The 20,842-nt window shown below is 53.6% G+C and overlaps 1 protein-coding gene across 1 annotated transcript; it reads left to right on the top strand.

The window, feature by feature from the left end:
* The first annotated feature begins 17,396 nt into the window (after positions 1 to 17,396).
* On the top strand, positions 17,397 to 20,131 carry LOC136787346 (olfactory receptor 14C36-like). The gene is made up of 2 exons (XM_066984526.1): positions 17,397 to 18,259; positions 19,906 to 20,131. The coding sequence occupies exons 1-2, from the start codon at positions 17,397 to 17,399 to the stop codon at positions 20,129 to 20,131; spliced, it is 1,089 nt and encodes a 362-aa protein (XP_066840627.1).
* The last annotated feature ends 711 nt before the right edge of the window (positions 20,132 to 20,842 follow it).

The raw sequence follows: 20,842 nt of genomic DNA on the forward strand, positions 1-20,842 counted from the left end.
CCAATAAACATTCTTGCCTCTCTTCTTCTGAGAACACCTGAAAACGTTACTCACGATAGGCCATGCCTGCCCTTTTTTCTTGTGTTGCTGGTACTTTCCACTAATATTCTGAGTAATTTTGTTCACTTAGAAATAATATTCTTCATTTTGGTTTTCCATTTAAACCAAATAAAGTAACATTGTTTCTTATATCCTTCCTCTGAGGCCTTTTGTGTAGCTGCAGGTACAGTGCCTGTGTGCAGAGGTAGAGGGGAGAAGAGTCGTGGTTCAGCAGTCCAGCCTGGGAGTGCCAGCTCTGGGTCCATGCAGAGCTGCTCTCCTGCCACTGCCACCCTCTCCTGCTGAGCCCTGCTGGCGGTGTAAGGCCTGGCTGCTCCTGCAGCTTGGTGCCAGTGCTGCTGTGTGGCCATGCTGGGACCGCAGGCAGGGACAGGCAGTGGGCACTTGAGTGACACAGCTGGCCTCCCCCAAGGGAGACATGGGAACAGAAACCCTTTGGTGCTGCTGCTACCTGCAGGCACATCGTACGCACATGGAGAGAGGAACAAGAGCGAGCACAAAGGCCATCAGCTATCCCTAGGGGTGTCATGAAGACCAGTGGGGCAGAGTGTCTTCAGGTTCCTTCATCCTGAGAGTAACAACCATGGGGCATCTGCCTGAATAGCACAGAACAGGCCCGGTGGAATGCACCTTCAGAGATCCTCTAGTCCAAAGTGCAAGACCTGAACGCAGCTCTGAGATGTGCTTCCTTGCACCTCCGAGGTCCCTGTGCCCATTCCTCATGCCTTGGGGCATCTCAGAGGAGGGCAGAGCAGGGCGATGCACCGCAGGGCTGAGGTGCCTTCCAGCCTCTGGCAGTGGCTGCAGGAGCCAGAGGGACCCTGCAAGTGTGCAGTGCACTGCCCCTGTGTGTGCAAGGCAGGGACCCGTGTCTCTGAAGAGCCCAGTGTGTATGAGCAGTACGTGAGGCCAGCTCGGATGTGGGCACCTCACAGAGCCCTGACATTTCTCTGTGCAGAACTCCAGTAATTACCCCCAGTGTTCCCATGAGATTTCTGTCACCCTCCTTGCACACGTTCATTGCAAATGCCTCTCTCTGACATATCACGCTACCCTGCCTTCTGGACTGGTGGCGACAGCAAACTGGAGGCTCTTGGTGACAGCCAACATGGCTTCACTAGATCGTGCCAGACAAATCTGGTGGCCTTCTACGATGGGCTTACAGCATTGGTGGAGAGGGGAAGAGCAACTCACGTCATGAACCTTGACTTGTGCAAATCATTTGACGCTGTCCCACACCATATCCTTGTCTCTCAATTGGAGAGACGTGGATGTGATGGATGGATCACCTGGTGGGTAAGGAAGTGGCTGCATGGTCACCCTCAAGGAGCTGGAGTCTACAGCTCAATGTCCAAGTGGAGGTCAGTAAAGAGTGGTGTTCCTCAGGGGCCAGTATTGGGACCAGCACTGTTTTAACACTTTGTCAGTGACACGGACAGTGTGATTGAGTGCAATCTCAGCGAGTATGCTGATGGCACCAAGCTGGGTGGTGCAGTCGATACACTGGAGGGAGGGGATGATATGCAGTTGGACCTGGACAGGCTTGAGAGATCTTCCTGTGAGAACCTCATGAGAATGGCTAGAGAGCAGCTCTGAGGAGAAGGACCTGGGGTGTTGGTGGATGAGAAGCTCAACCTGTGCCGGCAATGTGAGTTTGCATCCCAGAAAGCCAGCTGTATTCTGGGCTGCATCAAAGAAGTTTGGCCCAAAGCTTGAGAGAGGTGATTCTCTCCTTCCACTCCGCTCTCGGGAGACCCCTCCTGGATTACTGCATTCAGCTCTGGGGCCCCGAACTCTAGAAGGACATGGAAGTATTCGAAGGAGTCTAGAAGAGGCCAAAAACATGACAGAGGGGCTGGGGCACCTTTTCAATGAAGACTGGCTGAGAAAGCTGGTTCTCTTCAGCCTGGAGAGACTCTATAGCAGCCTTCCAGTACCTAAAGGGGCCTTTAGGTAATGTTTTAAAACTAGAAGAGGGTACTTTAAAATTAGGTATAAGGAAGACATTCTTTCCTTTGGGGGTGGTGGTCAATTTAACAGGTTGCCCAGAGAAGTTGTGGCTGACCCATCCCTTGCCCTTCTGTGGCCTGAAGCCTCCCGTGCCAAACCAAGCTGGAGACCCCCCCTGCAAAGTTGCTGTTTAACCTCATCTTTTCTGCATGGGGCCTCCTCTGCACCACAGAGCCCAATCTCAGCTCCCACTTTGCCACAAGCGTTCTGCATGGGCGCTACAGGGCCTAACTCTCCCATGTCCTGCCCTGCCTCTGCCATCCTGCTGGGCAGGGGAAAGGGTGGTGAGAGCAAAGGGATGCATTTGGGTGTGGAACGTGGGGCCTGGCAGAGACAAGGAGTCGAGGGAGAGGACAGGGTAAGGAGGCAAAGGCAGCACGAGCGGTGGTGTTGGTGCGGGGCCACGTTTGTGCCAGGAGCATGAGTGGGCATCAGGTGGCAGGAGGCGAGGGTGATACTGTAAAAGCCAGTCAAAGGAACTCTCTAAGACTCAATTTGGAGTTTTAGAAAGCAGGCGTTCTTTTACTGAGGTGCTGGACTTAGTGGGGATCACTCCACCTAGTGTGCTTACAGAACTGTTTGAGCTATAGGGGTTATATACAATCAAAACATACATGTTAATCAGATTTCCCCAAAACATATTCATACTATTTCCTGTAACTCATTAAAATCAGTAAATGTCTCTGACCCATGCACATTTGTTTCCACTGGTGGTCTTTCAGGGGTCTCTGGTGGTCATCGGTAATCTTCCTCACTATGTTCGTTAGTTGAATCCAGTTCTGGTCCATGCTCAAGCCATCTAAATCTTTCTTCTCTTCTTCTTTCATCTTAGGCATGCATACAAAGCTTAGTTGCTTACACATCCAAGGATATATGCATAGCATGAGTTCCTCGCCTAATCTTCTGACACATCCTCTAGGCCTGGGTCAGCTTGCCCTCATTCTGAGATACAAGTCTGGAGGCTCTTATAGATAAAGCTGACTAATTAGTGAGTAAGCTAACATCAGGGATGAAAGTTTCTAAACTTCCTTCTATCTAACAAAACCTAGTAAAGGTTTCACCTACCTGCTAATGAAGCTTTTCAAATTTGATGCCATTGTTCTGTCAAGGAAGAGACCATTTTTCCTTTCAGCTCACTATCGAGAGGAGGCCAGGAAGCGCCTCCCAAGGCCGCTCCTGCCAGCAGAGACAAGGCCGTGGCCGAGGGGAGGGGAGGAGGCTGGAAGGGCGGTGGTGAGGTCCCTGCCGCTGTGCGGCCTGGTTGCCCCGCAGGAGATGTGCTGGCCGGCAGGTCTTGTGAGGTCACCCAGCGCGTCACAGAGCACCCCAAGGCAGCAGGGATGGCACTGGAGAGGCGGGTGGCAGAGCGCAGCCAGGGGCTGGCTGTGGGTCCCCTCTGCTGCAGCCGCCTGACGGAGCGTGGCAGGAGGAGGGCAGGCAGGGCTCGTGGCAACCACGCTCACGGTTGCCTTGCCACAGGCTGCTGCAGAGCTCGGGCATGGCCACCACAGCCCCAGCCCCTTGCAAGGCACCGCAGCTGCTGGGACAAAGGCAGATCCTGATATAGAGCCAAAAGAAAAGGAGGTCATTGGTGAATAAGCTGAACAAGACTGGACCCAGTACTGACCCCTGGGGGACACCAGCAGCTACAGGCCTCCAACTAGACTCCACACCACTGAGCACAACCCTCCGAGCTCTGCCATCCACCCAATTATCAATCCACCTCACTGTCCACTCAGGTAGGCCATGCTTCCTGAGCTTGTCTATGAGGATGTTATGGGAAACAGTGTCAAAAGTCTTTCTGAAGTCAAGGTAGACCACATTCACTGCTCTCCCCTCATCTGCCCAGCTTCTCGACTCATCATAGAAGGCTATCAGGTTGGTTAAGCGTGATTTCTCCTTGGGGAATCCATGCTGACCACTCCTGATCAACATATCCTCTACATGCTTGAAGATGACTTCCATGACCAGGTTCCGTTGCGGTACATTTCAGAATGTGCAGTTTCTTGTGAAACTCTTGGATTTGGTGAATAAATGTCATTGCATTTTCCAAGGAGAAGAGAGCCTCTCTTTCCCACCTTGTGATGCTCTGCATCAGGGGCAGAACAGCTCCATACATGACAGCAGGCTTGGACCGGACTGCAGGAAGAGCAACCAGGAGGAAAAGAGCCTGGGCACAACCAGGGATGCCATATGAGCCGGCAGTGCTAAACACGGATATGGTCATGTCCACGCTGGGCTGCACTAGGAGGAGTGTGTCCACCCAGGCAAGGCACTTCTCATCTTCCATGACTCCACACTGGTGTGGCCCTAACTGGAAGAGTCTTTCCCAGTATGAGGCTCCTTTTCTGAAGGAATAGTGAGGAATGGAGAGGGTTCACAGGAGGTGTGCCAAGACAGGGCTAGGGGTCATGCGTGTGGAGGCTGAGAGCCCTGCGCTTCCTAGGCCTGGTGAAGCTCAGGCTCAGGGCACTCTTGTAGGAGCTCCTGAGAGCTGGAAATCTGCTTTCAGAGATGATGGCCCATTTTGGGTAGGGAGAAAGAACGTGAGAAAGGAAAGCCACCACAATCTGCCGTTTTGGAGGTCCAGCATGGTGATGAGCAGAAAGAAATGGCACTCCAAGGGCAGTGCTGTGGTGACTCAGAGGGAGTCTGGATCAGCCCATGGCTTTGCGTTTCAAGTCAAAGACAGTGAGCACAAGCAGTTCCTAGTATGGGTAAGGAGATGCTGCGGTGGGGAAGCAGGTTGGATGTCCCCAGGCTGCAGGGAAAATGGTTCAGGCATGGGGCAGGATAGGACAACCTGTGGGGAGACGTCCAAGGGCACTGACAGGGCTGGAAGGCCCTGACAGAGCAGAGGTCTTTGTCCCCTTGGCTCTGACTGTTGTCTCTGCCACTGGGGCCTATGAGACGACACACTGTGCTCCTGGCACTGAAACCATGTGGCCTCCCTGCAGCCCTGTGCACTGGTGTTGTACTGTTGTCCTTTAGCTGCCATCACACAGCCCAGATCCCACTGCCCCTTGAAGAGCAGCATGAGGAACAGAAGCTCTCTTCCCAGAGCTGGGTGTCAGGCCTTGGTGTTTGCTTTGATAAAACACATGAAGGTTTTGCTCGGCATCAGGGCCACCTTTACTTTGCCTTTGCCTGCCTGTCGTCACTGCCTCCCATTTCCTTCTCTAACAGGTCCGAGGGGGAGCTGTGGTGGTAATGGCCCCCAGTGGGACCAATTAACACTCCCAGAAACTTCAGCATTTCTTCTGGCCTTCCCTTCTTGTGCGCCCGGCGCTATCTCCTCTCAGGACCAGAGGTCCACGGACTCAGCACCAAATACACCCTGGGGCTCAGTACAATGAAGAGAGCCCTCCTGTGCCCTCCTTCTGCCCAGCAGTTCCTTCAAGGCTTCAGGGCTTGTACATCTAAGTGGGGAGATTTCGGGAGGGTAGCGAATGAGGCAGATTTCAATGAACAGTTGATAACAAGAGAGTTTTCCCTTCAGGTTGGATTCTTTCTTGATGTATTTCAATTCCCTGCCCTCTCCCTTTGCTATTGATCCAGAGGGTCTCCTAAGGAGGCCTGGTCGGCTTGGAAGAGCGGTCCCTTGAGGCCAGACAGTCTGTGGGCAACCTTGCTCCTCACCTCCCCAGCCCCACCATTTCTCTCAGGAGCCACCTGGGACTTGCAGCACTTCTCCTCCCATCAGACTTCTCCAGTCGGGGCTGCAGCTGCATGTTACAGCTCCTTTGCACCAACTCCCAGACCTTTTCCCCACAGAACTGCCTGCACGCAGGCACAGAAGGATTGCTCCCCATTGAAAACCAACCAAAGGTAAGTGTGATGCAGTTCAGTAAACAGTAAAACACTCTCCTCAGCTGTGTGCCCAGTGCAAGCTGCAGCTAATGACGGTCACCTTCCACAAGGGATGGCCATACAAGAACTGTTTCAGACAGAGTGTTTGAGGTGATGAACATGCGCTCTTTTTTAAATTTTATTTATTTATTTTTATTTTCTTTCCTATGTTGGAATAGTTTGTTCACCCTTCCAGGCAGACCTTGCTAGGTTCAGAGGCCCCTCTGTACTGGGGCTGGGAGCTGTCAAGAGGACCTGTGGGAGACCGGAGGCCCTCAGGAGCTGCAGGTGGAGGCTGGGCAGTGTGTCTCAGATCATCAACACTGGCCATTATTAACTATTAAAACAAAGGAAAACAAAATCACAAAAATTGTAAAAGCAGAAATGTGCATCAATCATAAACTATCAATACTTTAGAAGTTTGCCTTTATTTCTGTTTAGTTTTGTTTTCTTTTTTTTTTTTTTTAAATTTTATTGTCATTTCAAAACATTTCTAGTATTGTTAGGCCAACACCATTAAATAAGATCATTCTGCATCTTGTACAAAGCCCTGTGACCCGCCCCCCCCTCCCCACCCCCAATCTTATCTGCCCATGCAAGGTCCATGACGATTCACAGTCTTTGCAGAAAAGTAAATAACACTGAGATTTTGACCTCGCTGCACAGATGGAGGAAATCAGGGCCATGAACCTGCATGCAATATTCATTTTTCCAGGTGAAAGGAAAGTGTGGCAAAAGTAGAAACGATGCTCAGCTGTCCTTTAGGGCCAGGACAGAGTATGCATTCCCTTCAGACAGGTGAAGAGACGGAGTTCACCTGCCTGGCTTTAGATGGTCCCCTACAGCACAGGAGGATTCAGGCCCCACAGCATCTCCTCTGTCGCCAGCAGAAATTGGGCCTGAGGTCAAAGGACCACAAGGCATGTTGGCAGGGACCTCAGGAGGCCTGCAGCCCAAGTTGTCACAAGCACAGCCAGAACAGGCTGTTCAAGGCATGATCCTGTTGCATTTTGCAAAACCAGCAAAGATGGAGACTGCACAGCCTCCAGGTGACGCCTGGCTGAGCTCATGGTGAAAAGGCTTTTTGCCTTCTCTCCAGCCTGAAGCTCTCCTCTTTCACCTTCACAGCTGTTGTCTTTTGTCCTCCCACCCTGAACCCAGCTGAAGATCCTGGCTCTGCATCCTCCACAACCCCCTCAGAGCTACAGCCAGAGGAGGTCCCCCTCGTCCTGCCCTTCTCCAGGCTGGACAAGCCCAGCACCCTCAGCCTCTCCTCACAGGCAGAGTGCTCCAGAGCATCTTGGGGGCCCTGTGCCAAACCCGCTGCAGCTTGCTGACATCCCTCCTGTCCTGGGGACCCAAAATCTGGATGCCGTCTTCCGGATCATCCCTTCCCTGTATCCCCTGGCCTTTCCCGGCTCACACAGCCCAGGATGCTGCTGGCTGTCCTTGCTTGGTACAATTCCGTTGTTATTATTCTCCCTTCCTTTTCTGTCCTCTTCAACAGTTTTTACCTCAACCGACAATTTCTTTCCATTTTCTGGTTCTCTCCCATATCCCTGAGCTCAGAGGAGAGGGAGCTTTTTGGCAAAGTCTAAGGCAGGAATGCGGCACTGAGTCCCTCAGCCCCATCTGTGCCCGCTGCTATGAAATGACCTCTTTGGCACTGAGGAGAAGTGGGGGGGTGCCTCCCATGACTGGCGTGTTGGAATGGAAGGTACACGGACTCTTTAGGAAGGACAGGCTAAGGACATGAGGAGGGGGCATTGCCCTCCCTGTCAATGAGCAGCTGGAGTGCCTGGAGCTCTGCCTGGGGACAGATGTGCCTTAGGGAGGTTCTTGGGTGCCCCTGTAATGCTTTTATACCCCAGGGAGGTTCCTAGTGCTCCAGAGAAAGCCTTGGATGCTCTGTGGAGATGCTTTCGGTTCCCAGAGACATATCTGTGTACCCCAGGGAGGTTTTAGTGAACCATGGGGAGGGGCTGGAGGTTCCCATGGGGGATCTCGGCTATCCCTTGAGGTGCTTGTGTACCCTGGGGAGACGGTTCTGAGTTCCGTGTCAAGACTTGGGTGTCCAGGGCAATCTTTGTTTGTACCAGGAGGTGCTTGTGTGTCCTGGGGAGATGTTACAATGCTCAAATAAGATGCCTGGGTGCCCCGGGGGCATGTCTGGGTGCTCCAGGGACACGCCTGGGTGCCACAGTGAGTGCGTTATTGCTCCAGATAGATGCTTGGGTGTTCTCAGAATGTACTTGGATGCCTCTGGGAGACGCTTGTGCGATCTGGGAATTTCTTGGGTTCATAAGGGATTGCTTGCACACCCCAGGGACAGGCTTTGTCATCAATGGGAGGAACCTGGGTGTCCCACAAAAGTGCATGGATGCTTTGTGGAGATGCTTGGGTGCTCCAGAGAGATTCTCATGCGCTCAAGGAAGGTTGTCTGGGTCAAGCGAGGAGATGCTAGCGTGCCCTGGAAAAATGCTTGGGGATTCCAGGGGGATCCTTGGGTCCTCCAGGAAAGTGCTTGTGTTCCCCAGGGAGATGTTTGTCAGGTTTCTCCAAGGAGGTACTTCATTGCTGTGTGGAGATGCTTGGGTCCTGCAAGGATTTTCTTGGGTGCCCCATGGAGATGCTTGGGTGCCCACGGTTGATGCTACTCTTCCACAGAGAGGTGCTTGGGTCTTCCAAGAAGGTATTAGATAGAAGTATGGAGATGCTTGGGTGCTTGAAGGATATTCTTCTTATTTAGGGTAGATTCTTGAATGCTCTACGTAGGTGCCTGATATCTCCAAGGAGGTGCTTATGTGCCCTGTCATGATGCGTGGGTGCCCACGGGGACATATTATGACCCTTCCAGGTGCTTGTGCACCACATGGAAGCTCTTGGGTGCCAAGGGAGGTGCTTCCCATCTCCAGTGAGATATTTGTGTGCCCCAGGTGGTGTTTTGAAGCCCTGGGGAGATGCTTGGGTTCTCCACTCAGATGTAGGAGTGCGGTGGGAAGACTCTTGGGTACTGCCATGAGGTGCTTGAGTGTTCCAGGGAGGTGCTTGTGTGCTGCAGGGAGATGCTTGGGTGACCTGGGGAGAATTTGGATGCTCCAGAGAGGTGTTTGTGTGCCTCAGGGATATGTTTATGTGCTCTGGGGAGAAGCTTGTTTGACCTGGGAGTATTCTTGGGCTCTCTAGGAAGCTGTTCAGTTCCTCTGAGAAGACACTCGGAAGCCCCAGGAGGTGGTTGGGTACTGCAGAGAGCAGTTTGTGTGGTGCAGGGAGGTGCTGGAGTGCTCCACTTGTGCTGCTGAGTCCCTTAGAGAGCTGCTTGGTTGCCCCTGTGAGATTCTAGGGTGACTCTGGATGAAATTCTGACTCACAAGCAGGTGATTCCGGTCCCCAGCAAGGTGCTTGGTTGTCCCAGGAGGTGCTTGTGTACCATGAGAAAAAGCTTACAGACCCTGAGGAACTCCTTGGGTGCTCCAGGAAGGTGCTTGGATTCTCCAGGGAGATACTTGTGTACCCAGGGAGATGTTTGGCTTACCCAGGGCGATGTGTGGTTTCTCCAGAGAGGTGCTTCATTGCTGGAGGGAGATTCTTGGCTGCTTGAAAGATATTCTTGGGTGGCCTTTGCAGATCCTTGGGCACCTACAGGTGTTGATCTGGTTGCCCAGGGAGGTGTTTGGTATACGAAGGAGATGCTCTCAAGCATATCCTTAGGGCACCTAAACACCTCACAGGAACACCAAAGCCTCTCTTTGTATTATCCAAAAATCTCCCCAGGGAAGCCAAGCACCTCCCTGGAACACTCAAGCACCTCATGGCAGTACCCAGGAATCTCAAACCCACACTCCTACATCTGAGTGGAGAACCCAAGCATCTCCCCAGGGCTCCATACCACCACCTGGGGCACACAGACATCTCACTGGAGATGGGAAGCACCTCCCTTGGCACCCAACAGCTTCCATGGGGTGCACAAGACTCTCCTTAGGTCATTCAAGTATGTCCCCGTGGGCACCCCAGGGAACATCAGCATTTTCCTTGTGGACCCAGGCATCTCCTTCTAGTACTCAAGCATCTCACTCCGGATGCACTGAAAAACTGTCCCAGACCACTAAAGGGTTGTTTAGAAAAGTCAAGAAAATACCAAGAGTGCTTAAGCATCTCCCCAGGGAACCAAGGTACATCCTTCAAGCACCCGAATACCTCTCAAGCATCTCCCCAGAGAAAGCAAGCAGATTTACTGAGGAACAAATGCACTCACTGGAGCACTCCAAGATCAGTCCAGCGCACCCCAGCACCTCTGGGGAAAAGAAGGCACCAACCAGGAGCACCCAAGCAGCTCCCTGCAGCACCTGACTGTCTCCCTGGACACACAAGGATCTCCCTGGAGCATGCAATCTTTAAGAGCCAGGCTCCTGCCCTGGAGCACCCAAGCACCTCCGGGGGAACACAAGCACCTCTTTGGGCACCTGAGCATATCCCCAGGAAAACCAAGCACCTCCTGATCATCTCCCCACGGTTTGTCCAGGGAAGACCTTGGATGGACCTCCCTGGAGGACCCTCAAATATGTCCTGGGAACAACAGCGTCTTTCTGAACCACTGAAGCAACTTGGAAAAAAAAATTCCAGGAAGCCAAGCATTCCATTGGAGCTCCAACGAATGCCCCCGGGGCAAACTCCCTGGATCAGCCCTGAAGAACCTTGGAGGAGACAAGGATTCCCCTGGGCACGTCAGGCCCTTCCCAGGTTACTCAGGAACCTCCCTGGAGCACCCTGGAATCTTCCTGGGGCAACCAAGGAGATCCTTTGAGAATCCAAGCATTTTCCTGTGTCACCCCGGCATCTCCACTGAGTACCCATTGAGTCCATCTTTCAGGGAACACAGAGATCTTCCTCGGTAACGCAGGCATCTCTGGTGTATCCTCGGAGAACAAAAGCATCTCAGCATTTCAGTAGCCAAAAAGCACACTTTCCATCAAAGCACCTCTCTTGGGAAAACAAGCATCTCCCTAGGGAACAGAAGCATCCTTCTGGAGGAACCAAGCATCTCTGCACAGCACTCAAGCCTCTCCCTGGAGCTACACAGTTCCTCCCCAGGCACATTGCTTTGGAACACCAATGGAAACATTTGGAGCTCCCTGCAGCCATTTCTTTAAGCATCATTGCAGGGCACACAAGCATGAACATTTTAGGGACCCAAGCATTCCATAGGAGGAGCGAAGTGTATCCTCAGGCACCCAGGGATATTCCTGAGGAACCAAGCACCACCCCAGAGAACCCAGGCATCTTCCTGAGTCACTCCAGCAGCACCAATGAGCATCCACTGAGTACCACCTCTCAGGAAACGCCAAGATCTTCCTGGGCAGCCCAAGCACCTCCCTTGGAAACACAAGCACGTCCATGGGGATCACAAGCATCTCATGCCAGTAGCCAAGCATCACACTCACCATCAAAGCATCTCTCTGTGGAGAGCGGGCATCTCCCAAGGGAACAGAAGCATCCTGCGGGACAAACCAAGCATCTTACTGGACACGGAAGGAACTCCCTGGGGCAGCAATGAATGGCCCCTGGGAACTCCAACATTGTTCAGGACATGCCAAGGATTTCCCCAAGAAACCCAAGGGTCACCCTGGAGCACGCAAGCCTTTCCCTGGAGCTCCAAAGAAACTCCCAGGAACACAGCTCTGTCCCTGAGGCAGCAAACATTCTCCCCAGGGAACCCAAGCTTCTTTTTGGAGGACACAGGCACCTCCCCACGGCTCTCACGCACCTCACTGGAGCACAGAGAATTTGCACTGTCTAAACCTCTCACCTCCTGATGCACTCCAACACCGCCCAAAGGCAGACAAGCATTACTTTGAACCACCCACAGACCTAAAGAGAGAAGCCAAGCACCTCCTTGGAAGAGCCAAGCACCTGCCTGGGGAACAGTAGCATCACTCGTGGGTGCTCAAGCATCTGCATAGGTCACCCCGAACGTCTTCTGAGCACCCAGGAATCTCCCTCCAGCAATGAAGCACCTCTCTGGAGAAACTATCCGTGGGCCTGGGTCAGCCAACATCTCCCCGGGTACACAAGCATCTCCCTGGGGAAGCATTTTCCCATGGCACCCAAGCACCACCTGGGGGACCCAAGCACATCCTTGGGGACCACAAGCACCTGCCTCAGGGTCACATGTACCCCCAGGTGCACACAGACCTCTCACAGGGGCACCCAAGCACATCCCTAAGGCACTGCACAACACACTTGGAGCACTCAGGCATAGCCCTTGAGGATGCAAGCGGCTCTCTGCAGTACCCAAGCACCCCTTGGGGCATCCAAGTGTCCCCTAGGGGAAGAGGAGCATCTTCCTAGAGAGCCCAACGATGTTCCCAGGGCACACAAGTATCTCCTCAGGGCAAATAAGCATATCCCTGGGACACACAAACACCTCCCGGGAGCACCCAAAGTTCTCCCCAGTCACCCAAGCATCTCCCTGCAGCACACAAGCACCTCCCTGGAACACCCAAGCACCTCATGGCAGTACCTAAGAATCTCCCCAGCACACTCCTACATCTGAGTGGAGAATTCAACCATCTCCCCAGGGCTCCATAACACCACCTGGGGCACACAAACATCTCACTGGAGATGGGAAGCACCTCCCTTGGCACCCAACAGCTTCCATGGGGTGCACAAGTACCTGCCACAGTCATTCAAGTATGTCCCCGTGGGCACCCGGGCATCCCCCAGGGGACACAAACACCAACGTGCAGGAGCCAAGCATCTCCCCACAGCACTCCAGCGTCTCCCTGGAGCCAAGCATCACACAGAAAGCACCCAACCATCTCCCTGGAGCACCCAAAATCCTCCCTGGAGAAACAGAGCTTTGCCCTGGATCAAACAAGCCTCTCCCTTGGGCACACAACCACATCTCCTTAGGTACACAAGCATCCCCAGATAGCACTCAAGCATTTGTCTGCAGCCACCAAGAAACTTTCAGGATCACCAGTCCATCCTCCTGGGACATCCAGGAAACTCGCTGCATCACCCAGGTGTCTTCTTGCAGAAACCAAGCATCTCCCTGCGCACCCAGGGAGCATCTGGATAGAGCAGCTAAGAAGCCTGGGGAGCACCCAGAATATTCTTGGGATAGCGAAGAATCTCCATGGAGCAAGAAAGCATCTCCTGACGCACCCAGGCATCTCAGGGGAGTACACAAGCATCTCCTCTGCACACACCAGCACATCCTTTGAGTTTCCTGGGCCATTCAGGCTCACACTGCGCTTCAGCCCCTGCTCCATCGCGCACTCACCTCCCTGTCCTGCCCTGCTCCGCTCTCAGAGCTGCTGCCAGGGGCTTACGTCCCGACTGGGGTCTGCCCGCAACCCTGGCCCTTTATCCCAGCTGGGCTGCCGTGTCACGGCCCCACTGGGACAGCTGGGTGACACAGCCACCGCTGCCCCCCGCCCACTGGGACACCTGGGTGACACAGCCACCGCTGCCCCCTGCCCACTGGGACACCTCGATCACACAGCCACCGCTGCCCTCCTGCTCACCAAGGTTTCTCCTTTCAATACCCAACCACCTCTGTGGGACACCAAAGAATCTACAGGGCTACTCCCTCATCCCCTGGGGACACCCAAAAACATCCTGGGAGCACCCAACTCTCTCCACAGCACACACTACCGTATTCCCAGGGAAGCCAAGTACCTCCAAGAATGCCCCACGACATCTAAGTACCATTCTGGAGAACCCAAGCAACTTCCTGGGGCACTCAGGCATCTCCCCAGAGAAAGCAAGCAGCTTTACGGAGCACACAGCACTCGCTGGAGCTCTACGGTATCTGTCCAGGGCACCCCAGCACCTCCAGAGAAAAGAAGGCACCAACCGGGAGCACCCAAGCAGCTCCCTGCAGCACCTGACTGTCTCCCTGGACAAACAAGGATCTCTCTGGAGCACTCAATCTTTAAGAGTTTTCTGCATCTTAATGGTTCAAAAAGCACCTCTCTGAAGCATGCCAAGACCTCTCTGGAGTACCCTATCTTCTCCCTGGGGCACCACGTAGATCCTCAGGACACCCAAGCATCACCCTGTGTCACCCATCACATCCTTGGTACAAACAAGCACCTTCCTTGACACCAAAACATAGCCCTGGAGCACCCGTGCCTCATCGCGGAGCACCCAAGGATCTCCCCAAGACATCCAAGCATCTTCCCAGGACACCCAAAATCCTTCCTGTCACCGCTGGGGCTGAAGGTCTGCAACACCGTTTGTGCAGCAGACTCTTGGTTCCCGTTGTGCTGTGGGACTGCTGAAAGCCAGCCCCTGCTCGAGCAGCTGCTGAGCTCCAGCCCCTGCTAACGCTGCAGCGGTACTCTGGCCCTGCTCAGCCTCGCACACCGCTTCAGCCCCTGCTCCATCGCGCACTCACCTCCCTGTCCTGCCCTGCTCTGCCCTCTGCTGCCTGCTGCCAGGGGCTTCCATCCCAACTGGGGCCTGCCTGCATCCCTGGCGCTTTATCCCAGCTGGGCTGCCGTGTCACGGCCCCACTGTGACACCTGGGTGACATAGCCACTGCTACCCTGCTGTGCACTGCAGCACCTCTAAGCATTTATTTCTTTGGACTCACAGGTTTGTCAGTGACAGTTCAATTTAAAAGAATTTATCAGATTCACCACCAAGAAAAAAATATATCTGGCAACCTCTGTAAACCTCACAGGTAATGAATACCAAATAATTCTTGAAGTTTTAATCAAAAGTGTTGGTGGGGTTTTTTGGTGGTTCTTTGTTTCTTGTCCATTGTTCCTCATATCTAATCTAAATCTTCCCTTCTTTTGGATTCAAACCATTGCTCCCTCCTTGGTCTATCATCTCCTCATCAAGCTCATGAACGGTCCAACCTGACACACAGGAAGTAAGCCAAGTGGCAGGAGGATGACACGAATGAGAAAGGAACTCCTGACCAAAATCAACAGGAGGAGGAGGCAGATAAACGGTGGGAGCTTGCTGCCTCCCAGCATCAAAGGCTCAGTGATTCTGAACAGGAGACTCGTTACGGTTTGTGAGTTTAGGAAATGGGAGGGGACTCTGGGGCAAGCTCCTGGCTAGACAGAGGGTCCAAGTCCAGCTGCTGGAGGGATCCATATTGTACGTGTGTTTGTACAGGTATATGTTTTCCCAGAATATACCCTAGCAGAGAACAAGCCCAGCATTCATTCAGTTTTGTCCTGGCTTTGCTTGCTTTGTAGTGTCATTGGGTGTTTCAGAGATGGTTCTCATGGTAATTCTTGCGTGGGTCGGAAATTCCACTACACAAGTACCTCCCTTAGTGCCTGTAGAGTCCTGACACTCCTCACGCTGTTATCGTGTGAGAGTCACCACCATCAGGGTGAGCCATCGGCACCCAACCATGAACAGGAGACAAAAGGGAGCTTCAGGGCAGGGGGACCTTGGGAATGTCCAGCCTTCAGCCAGCAGAAACCCCCTGGAGGTGGCAAGGAGACGTGGCCAGTGCTGCACGTGGGGCAGAATACCTGCATCCATCAGGGCAGGGTTGGACGTGAGCAGCTGAGGGGGGACCCTGAGGAGAAGGCGTGGGTGCTACGAGGACACCATAGGAGCCAGTGGGACATGCTGAGAGGGAGCAAGGCCAGCTCCTTACGGGGCTGCACTAGCAGCAGTGGGGGCCACCCAGACCACTTGGGTTATCGTCCCCCTCGACTCAGTGCTGCTGTGGCTACCTCTGGAGCAGGGTGGCCCAGGCTGAGGAACCTGGGCTCTTTGGCCCTGTGTCATGCAGGCTCTGGGCAGTAGAGAAGTAGGCTGAGACTGCTCGAGGGGTGGTTGCAGTGATGGTGGAGTTTTTCCTCTTTGTCCGAAAGAGCATGGGAAAGAAAGGACATCACAAAATTCAGATTGGATGTGGGTGGTGAGATGGGGGTATGAGGTGAAATGTTTCTCGAAGGGCAGAGCTTTGGTGCACAACATCACCCAGAGGGTGTCTGGATCAGCCTCTGGCTTTGTGTTTCATGGATTACTGAGGGCAGATGGAGAGACATCAGTCAAGGCAGGGAGGTGCTCAGGTGAGAGCAAGGTGGGGAAGCAAGGTGGATATGTAAGTCTTGCAGGGAAACAGGTGCTGACATGAGACAGCATAGGACGGCCTGTGATGGTTATTGTTAAGGATCCTTTGGAAGATGAAAGCCCCCGACAGAGCCAACAGCTTTGTCTGCTGGGCTCTGGCTCTTGTCAGTGAGGCCTATGAGGAGATACCTCATCCTTACAGCATTAGGGTCTCAATGCCTCCTCCTCCCCCTCCAGGAGCCTAGGAGATGTCCTCCTGTAGCCTTGTACTTGGCACTGCCCTTACCCACTGTGCACTGACCCAGAAAGAGCCCTAAACCGCGCTGGAGGGACAGGATTTCCCTTCCCAGAGGCTGGGGTCGGGGCCCGACTGTTGGACTTCATGGGACACATCAAGGTTTCCTCAGCACCAGGGCCACCTTTCCTGGGCCTTGGTCTCCCCATCATTACTGCCTGCACTTTTCTGCTCTAACAAGTCCATGGGGAGGCTTTGTCAGTAATGTCCCTCAGTGGCACCGTTAACACTGGGAGAGGCTTTGCAGTTTGCATCAGACTTGGACTACTTGAGAAGCTGCTTCAGCCACCCACGAGCAGCTCCTGTGCCAGGCGCAGCAGGGCTGGGGGCACTGCGTGCAGCTGGCATGGGGAGAGGAGAGGAGGGGGAGAGAGGTTCAGGGCAGCCTGGCATAGAAAGGCAGGGGAGAGCTGGCAGAGGGAGAAGGAGCCCCCCCGGCATGGCACGGCACGGCACGGCAGGGCAGGGTCCTGCTGCTGCCCAGAGCCTGCTGCCTGGGGCAGGCTGCTCACAGCCCCACACCTCCCCAGGGCACTGCACAGCAGAACTGCCCGCCAAGAGCTACCTGAATGCAGGGCACTTTTAGAATCTGCTTCGTTTTCCTGCCCATGTGCTGAGGCAGAAGGGTGGTAATGGAGTAGGAACATCTGTACTAGAGACTAAGGCTCCTTGAGCATTGCTGCTGCTCTGAGGCACCTCACAAACCTCTGCATACAGACGGTACCGACATCACCTTTGTTGTTTCTTAGGGAAGTATTTGACCTTCTCCTCACGTCCTGCAGCAGGGACATGTCCCTGGCCTGTGGACTTCTCAGATCACTCCGGGTTCCCTTTTACCTGCTGCTGCAGACCAGGACTGACTGCTGCACAGCCCACAGCACAGCCCCCTGCTTCTTGTGGCACCCTCAGAGCACCAACCAGAGAAAAGACAAGGAGCGGCAGAAAGATCTACCTGAAATGAATAAGGCAGTATGTTGTCTGTGTGGTGCATGTTGAGACATGCAATGGAATTTCGTCAGAAAAGTCCTAAAATCTTTGCTTCGTTTGGACAGGCTGCATTGCTCAGAGGCAATAGATGTGTAACAGCAGTTCCATCACCGAGTTCCTCCTCCTGGCATTCGTAGACATGCGCGAGCTGCAGCTCCTGCACTTCGCGCTCTTCCTGGGCATCTACCTGGCTGCACTCCTGGGCAACGGGGTCATCATCCCTGCCATAGCCTGCGACCACCGCCTCCACACCCCCATGTACTTCTTCCTCCTCAACCTCGCCCTCCTTGACCTGGGCTCCATCTGCACTTCTGTCCCCAAAGCCATGGCCAATTTCCTCTGGAACACCAGGGCCATTTCCTACCCAGGATGTGCTGCACAATTCTTTTTGCTAGTCTTTTTGATTCCAGCAGAATTATCTCTTCTCACCATCATGGCCTACGACCGCTACATCGCCATCTGCCAGCCCCTGCACTACGGGACCCTCCTGGGCACCAGAGCCTGTGCCACCATGGCAGCAGCTGCCTGGGGCAGTGGCTTTCTCCACGCTGTGCTGCACACTGCCAATACATTTTCACTGCCTCTCTGCTGTGGCAATTCCCTCAACCAGTTCTTCTGTGAAATCCCCCAGATCCTCAAGCTCTCCTGCTCAGACTCCTACCTAAGGGAAGTTCAAGTTCTTGTGGTTAGTGCTTTTCTATTTGGGAGTTGTTTCGTTTTCATTGCTCTGTCCTATGTGCAGATCTTCAGGGCCGTGCTGAGGATCCCCTCGCAGCAGGGACGGCACAAAGCCTTTTCCACGTGCCTCCCTCACCTGGCTGTGGTCTCCCTCTTTATGAGCACCATCATGTTTGCCCACCTGAAGCCCCCCTCCATATCCTCCCCTTCCCTGGACCTGGTGCTGGCAGTCCTGTATGCAGTGGTGCCTCCAGCAGTGAACCCCCTCATCTACAGCATGAGGAACCAGGAGCTCAAGAATGCCATATGGAAACTGATGACCAGGTGTGTTTCATAACCAATAAACATTCTTGCCTCTCTTCTTCTGAGAACACCTGAAAACGTTACTCACAATAGGTCATGCCTGTCTTTTTTCTGCTGTTGCTGGTACTTTCCACTAATATTCTGAGTAATTTTGTTCACTTAGAAATAATATTCTTCATTTTGGTTTTCCATTTAAACCAAATAAAGTAACATTGTTTCTTATATCCTTCCTCTGAGGCCTTTTGTGTAGCTGCAGGGACAGTGCCTGTGTGCAGAGGTAGGGGTGAAAAGAGTCGTGGCCCAGCAGTCCAGCCTGGCAGCACCAGCGCTGGGTCCATGCAGAGCTGCTCTCCTGCCACTGCCACCCTTTCCTGCTGAGCCCTGCTGGCGGTGTAAGGCCTGGCTGCTCCTGCAGCTTGGTGCCAGTGCTGCTGTGTGGCCATGCTGGGACCGCGGGCAGGGACAGGCAGTGGGCACTTGAGTGACACAGCTGGCCTCCAGAACAGCATTTCCCTCCTAAAAGGGCCGTGCCTGAAGGCTCACGTCATCTTTTGGAGTTGCCATCCGATCAGAATGTGCTCAAAGAGAGTCCCAGATGCTCCCTGGGACACAGGATGTGCTGGGAGAAGAGCAGGGCCTGTCCAGGTGCAGGGAAGACATGGGAGCAGAAACCCTTTGCTGCTGCTGCTACCTGCAGGCACATCGTACGCACATGGAGAGAGGAACAAGAGCAAGCACAAAGGCCATCAGCTATCCCTACGGGTGTCATGAAGACCAGTGGGGCAGAGTGTCTTCAGGTCCCTTCATCCTGAGAGTAACAACCATGGGGCATCTGCCTGAATAGCACAGAACAGTCCAGGTGGAATACACCTTCAGAGATCATCTAGTCCAAAGTGCAAGACCTGAATGCAGCTCTGAGATGTGCTTCCTTGCACCTCCGAGGTCCCTGTGCCCATTCCTCGTGCCTTGTGGCATCTCAGCGGAGGGCAGAGCAGGGCGATGCACCGCAGGGCTGAGGCGTCTCCCATCCTCTGGCAGCGGCTGCAGGAGCCAGAGGGACCCTGCAAGTGTGCAGTGCACTGCCTGTGTGTGTGCAAGGCAGGGACTCGTGTCTCTGAAGAGCCCAGTGTGTATGAGCAGTCCGTGAGGCCAGCTCAGATGTGGGCACCTCACAGAGCCCTGACATTTCTCTGTGCAGAACTCCAGTAATTACCCCCAGTGTTCTCATGAGATTTCTGTCACCCTCCTTGCACACGTTCATTGCAAATGCCTCTCTCTGACATATCACGCTACCCTGCCTTCTGGACTGGTGGCGACAGCAAACTGGAGGCTCTTGGTGACAGCCAACGTGGCTTCACTAGATCGTGCCTGACAAATCTGCTGGCTTTCTACGATGGGCTTACAGCGTTGGTGGAGAGGGGAAGAGCAACTCACGTCATGAACCTTGACTTGTGCAAATCATTTGACGCTGTCCCACACCATATCCTTGTCTCTCAATTGGAGAGACATGCATGTGATGGATGGATCACCTGGTGGGTAAGGAAGTGGCTGGATGGTCACCCTCAAGGAGCTGGAGTCTACAGCTCAATGTCCAAGTGGAGGTCAGTAAAGAGTGGTGTTCCTCAGGGGCCAGTATTGGGACCAGCACTGTTTTAACACTTTGTCAGTGACACGGACAGTGTGATTGAGTGCAATCTGAGCGAGTATGCTGATGGCACCAAGCTGGGTGGTGCAGTCGATACACTGGAGGGAGGGGATGATATGCAGTTGGACCTGGACAGGCTTGAGAGATTTTCCTGTGAGAACCTCATGAGGTTCCCAAAGGCCAAGTGCAAGGTCTTGCAACTGGATTTGGGCAATCGCAAGCACAACTACCGGCTGGGGGGAGAATAGGTAGAGAGCAGCTCTGAGGAGAAGGACCTGGGGTGTTGGTGGATGAGAAGCTCAACCTGTGCCGGCAATGTGAGTTTGCAGCCCAGAAAGCCAGCTGTATTCTGGGCTGCATCAAAGAAGTTTGGCCCAAAGCTTGAGAGAGGTGATTCTGTCCTTCCACTCCACTCTCGGGAGACCCCTCCTGGATTACTGCATTCAGCTCTGGGGCCCCGAACTCAAGAAGGACATGGAAGTATTCAAAGGAGTCTAGAAGAGGCCAAAAACATGACAGAGGGGCTGGGGCACCTTTTCAATGAAGACTGGCTGAGAAAGCTGGTTCTCTTCAGCCTGGAGAGACCCTATAGCAGCCTTCCAGTACCTAAAGGGGGCCTTTAGGTAATGTTTTAAAGCCAAAAGAGGGTACTTTAAAATAAGGTATAAGGAAGATATTCTTTCCTTTGGGGGTGGTGGTCAACGGAACAGGTTGTCCAGAGAAGTTGTGGCTGACCCATCCCTTGCCCCTTTGTGGCCAGAAGCCTCCCGTGCCAAACCAAGCTGGAGACCCCCCCTGCAAAGTTGCTGTTTAACCTCATCTTTTCTGCATGGGGCCTCCTCTGCACCACAGAGCCCAATCTCAGCTCCCACTTTGTCACAAGCGTTCTGCATGGGCGCTACAGGGCTTAACTCTCCCACGTCTTGCCCTGCCTCTGCCATCCTACTGGGCAGGGGAAA

The sequence above is a fragment of the Anser cygnoides genome, chromosome 29, assembly GCF_040182565.1.
Source record: "Anser cygnoides isolate HZ-2024a breed goose chromosome 29, Taihu_goose_T2T_genome, whole genome shotgun sequence".
NCBI classification, from domain to species: domain Eukaryota; kingdom Metazoa; phylum Chordata; class Aves; order Anseriformes; family Anatidae; genus Anser; species Anser cygnoides.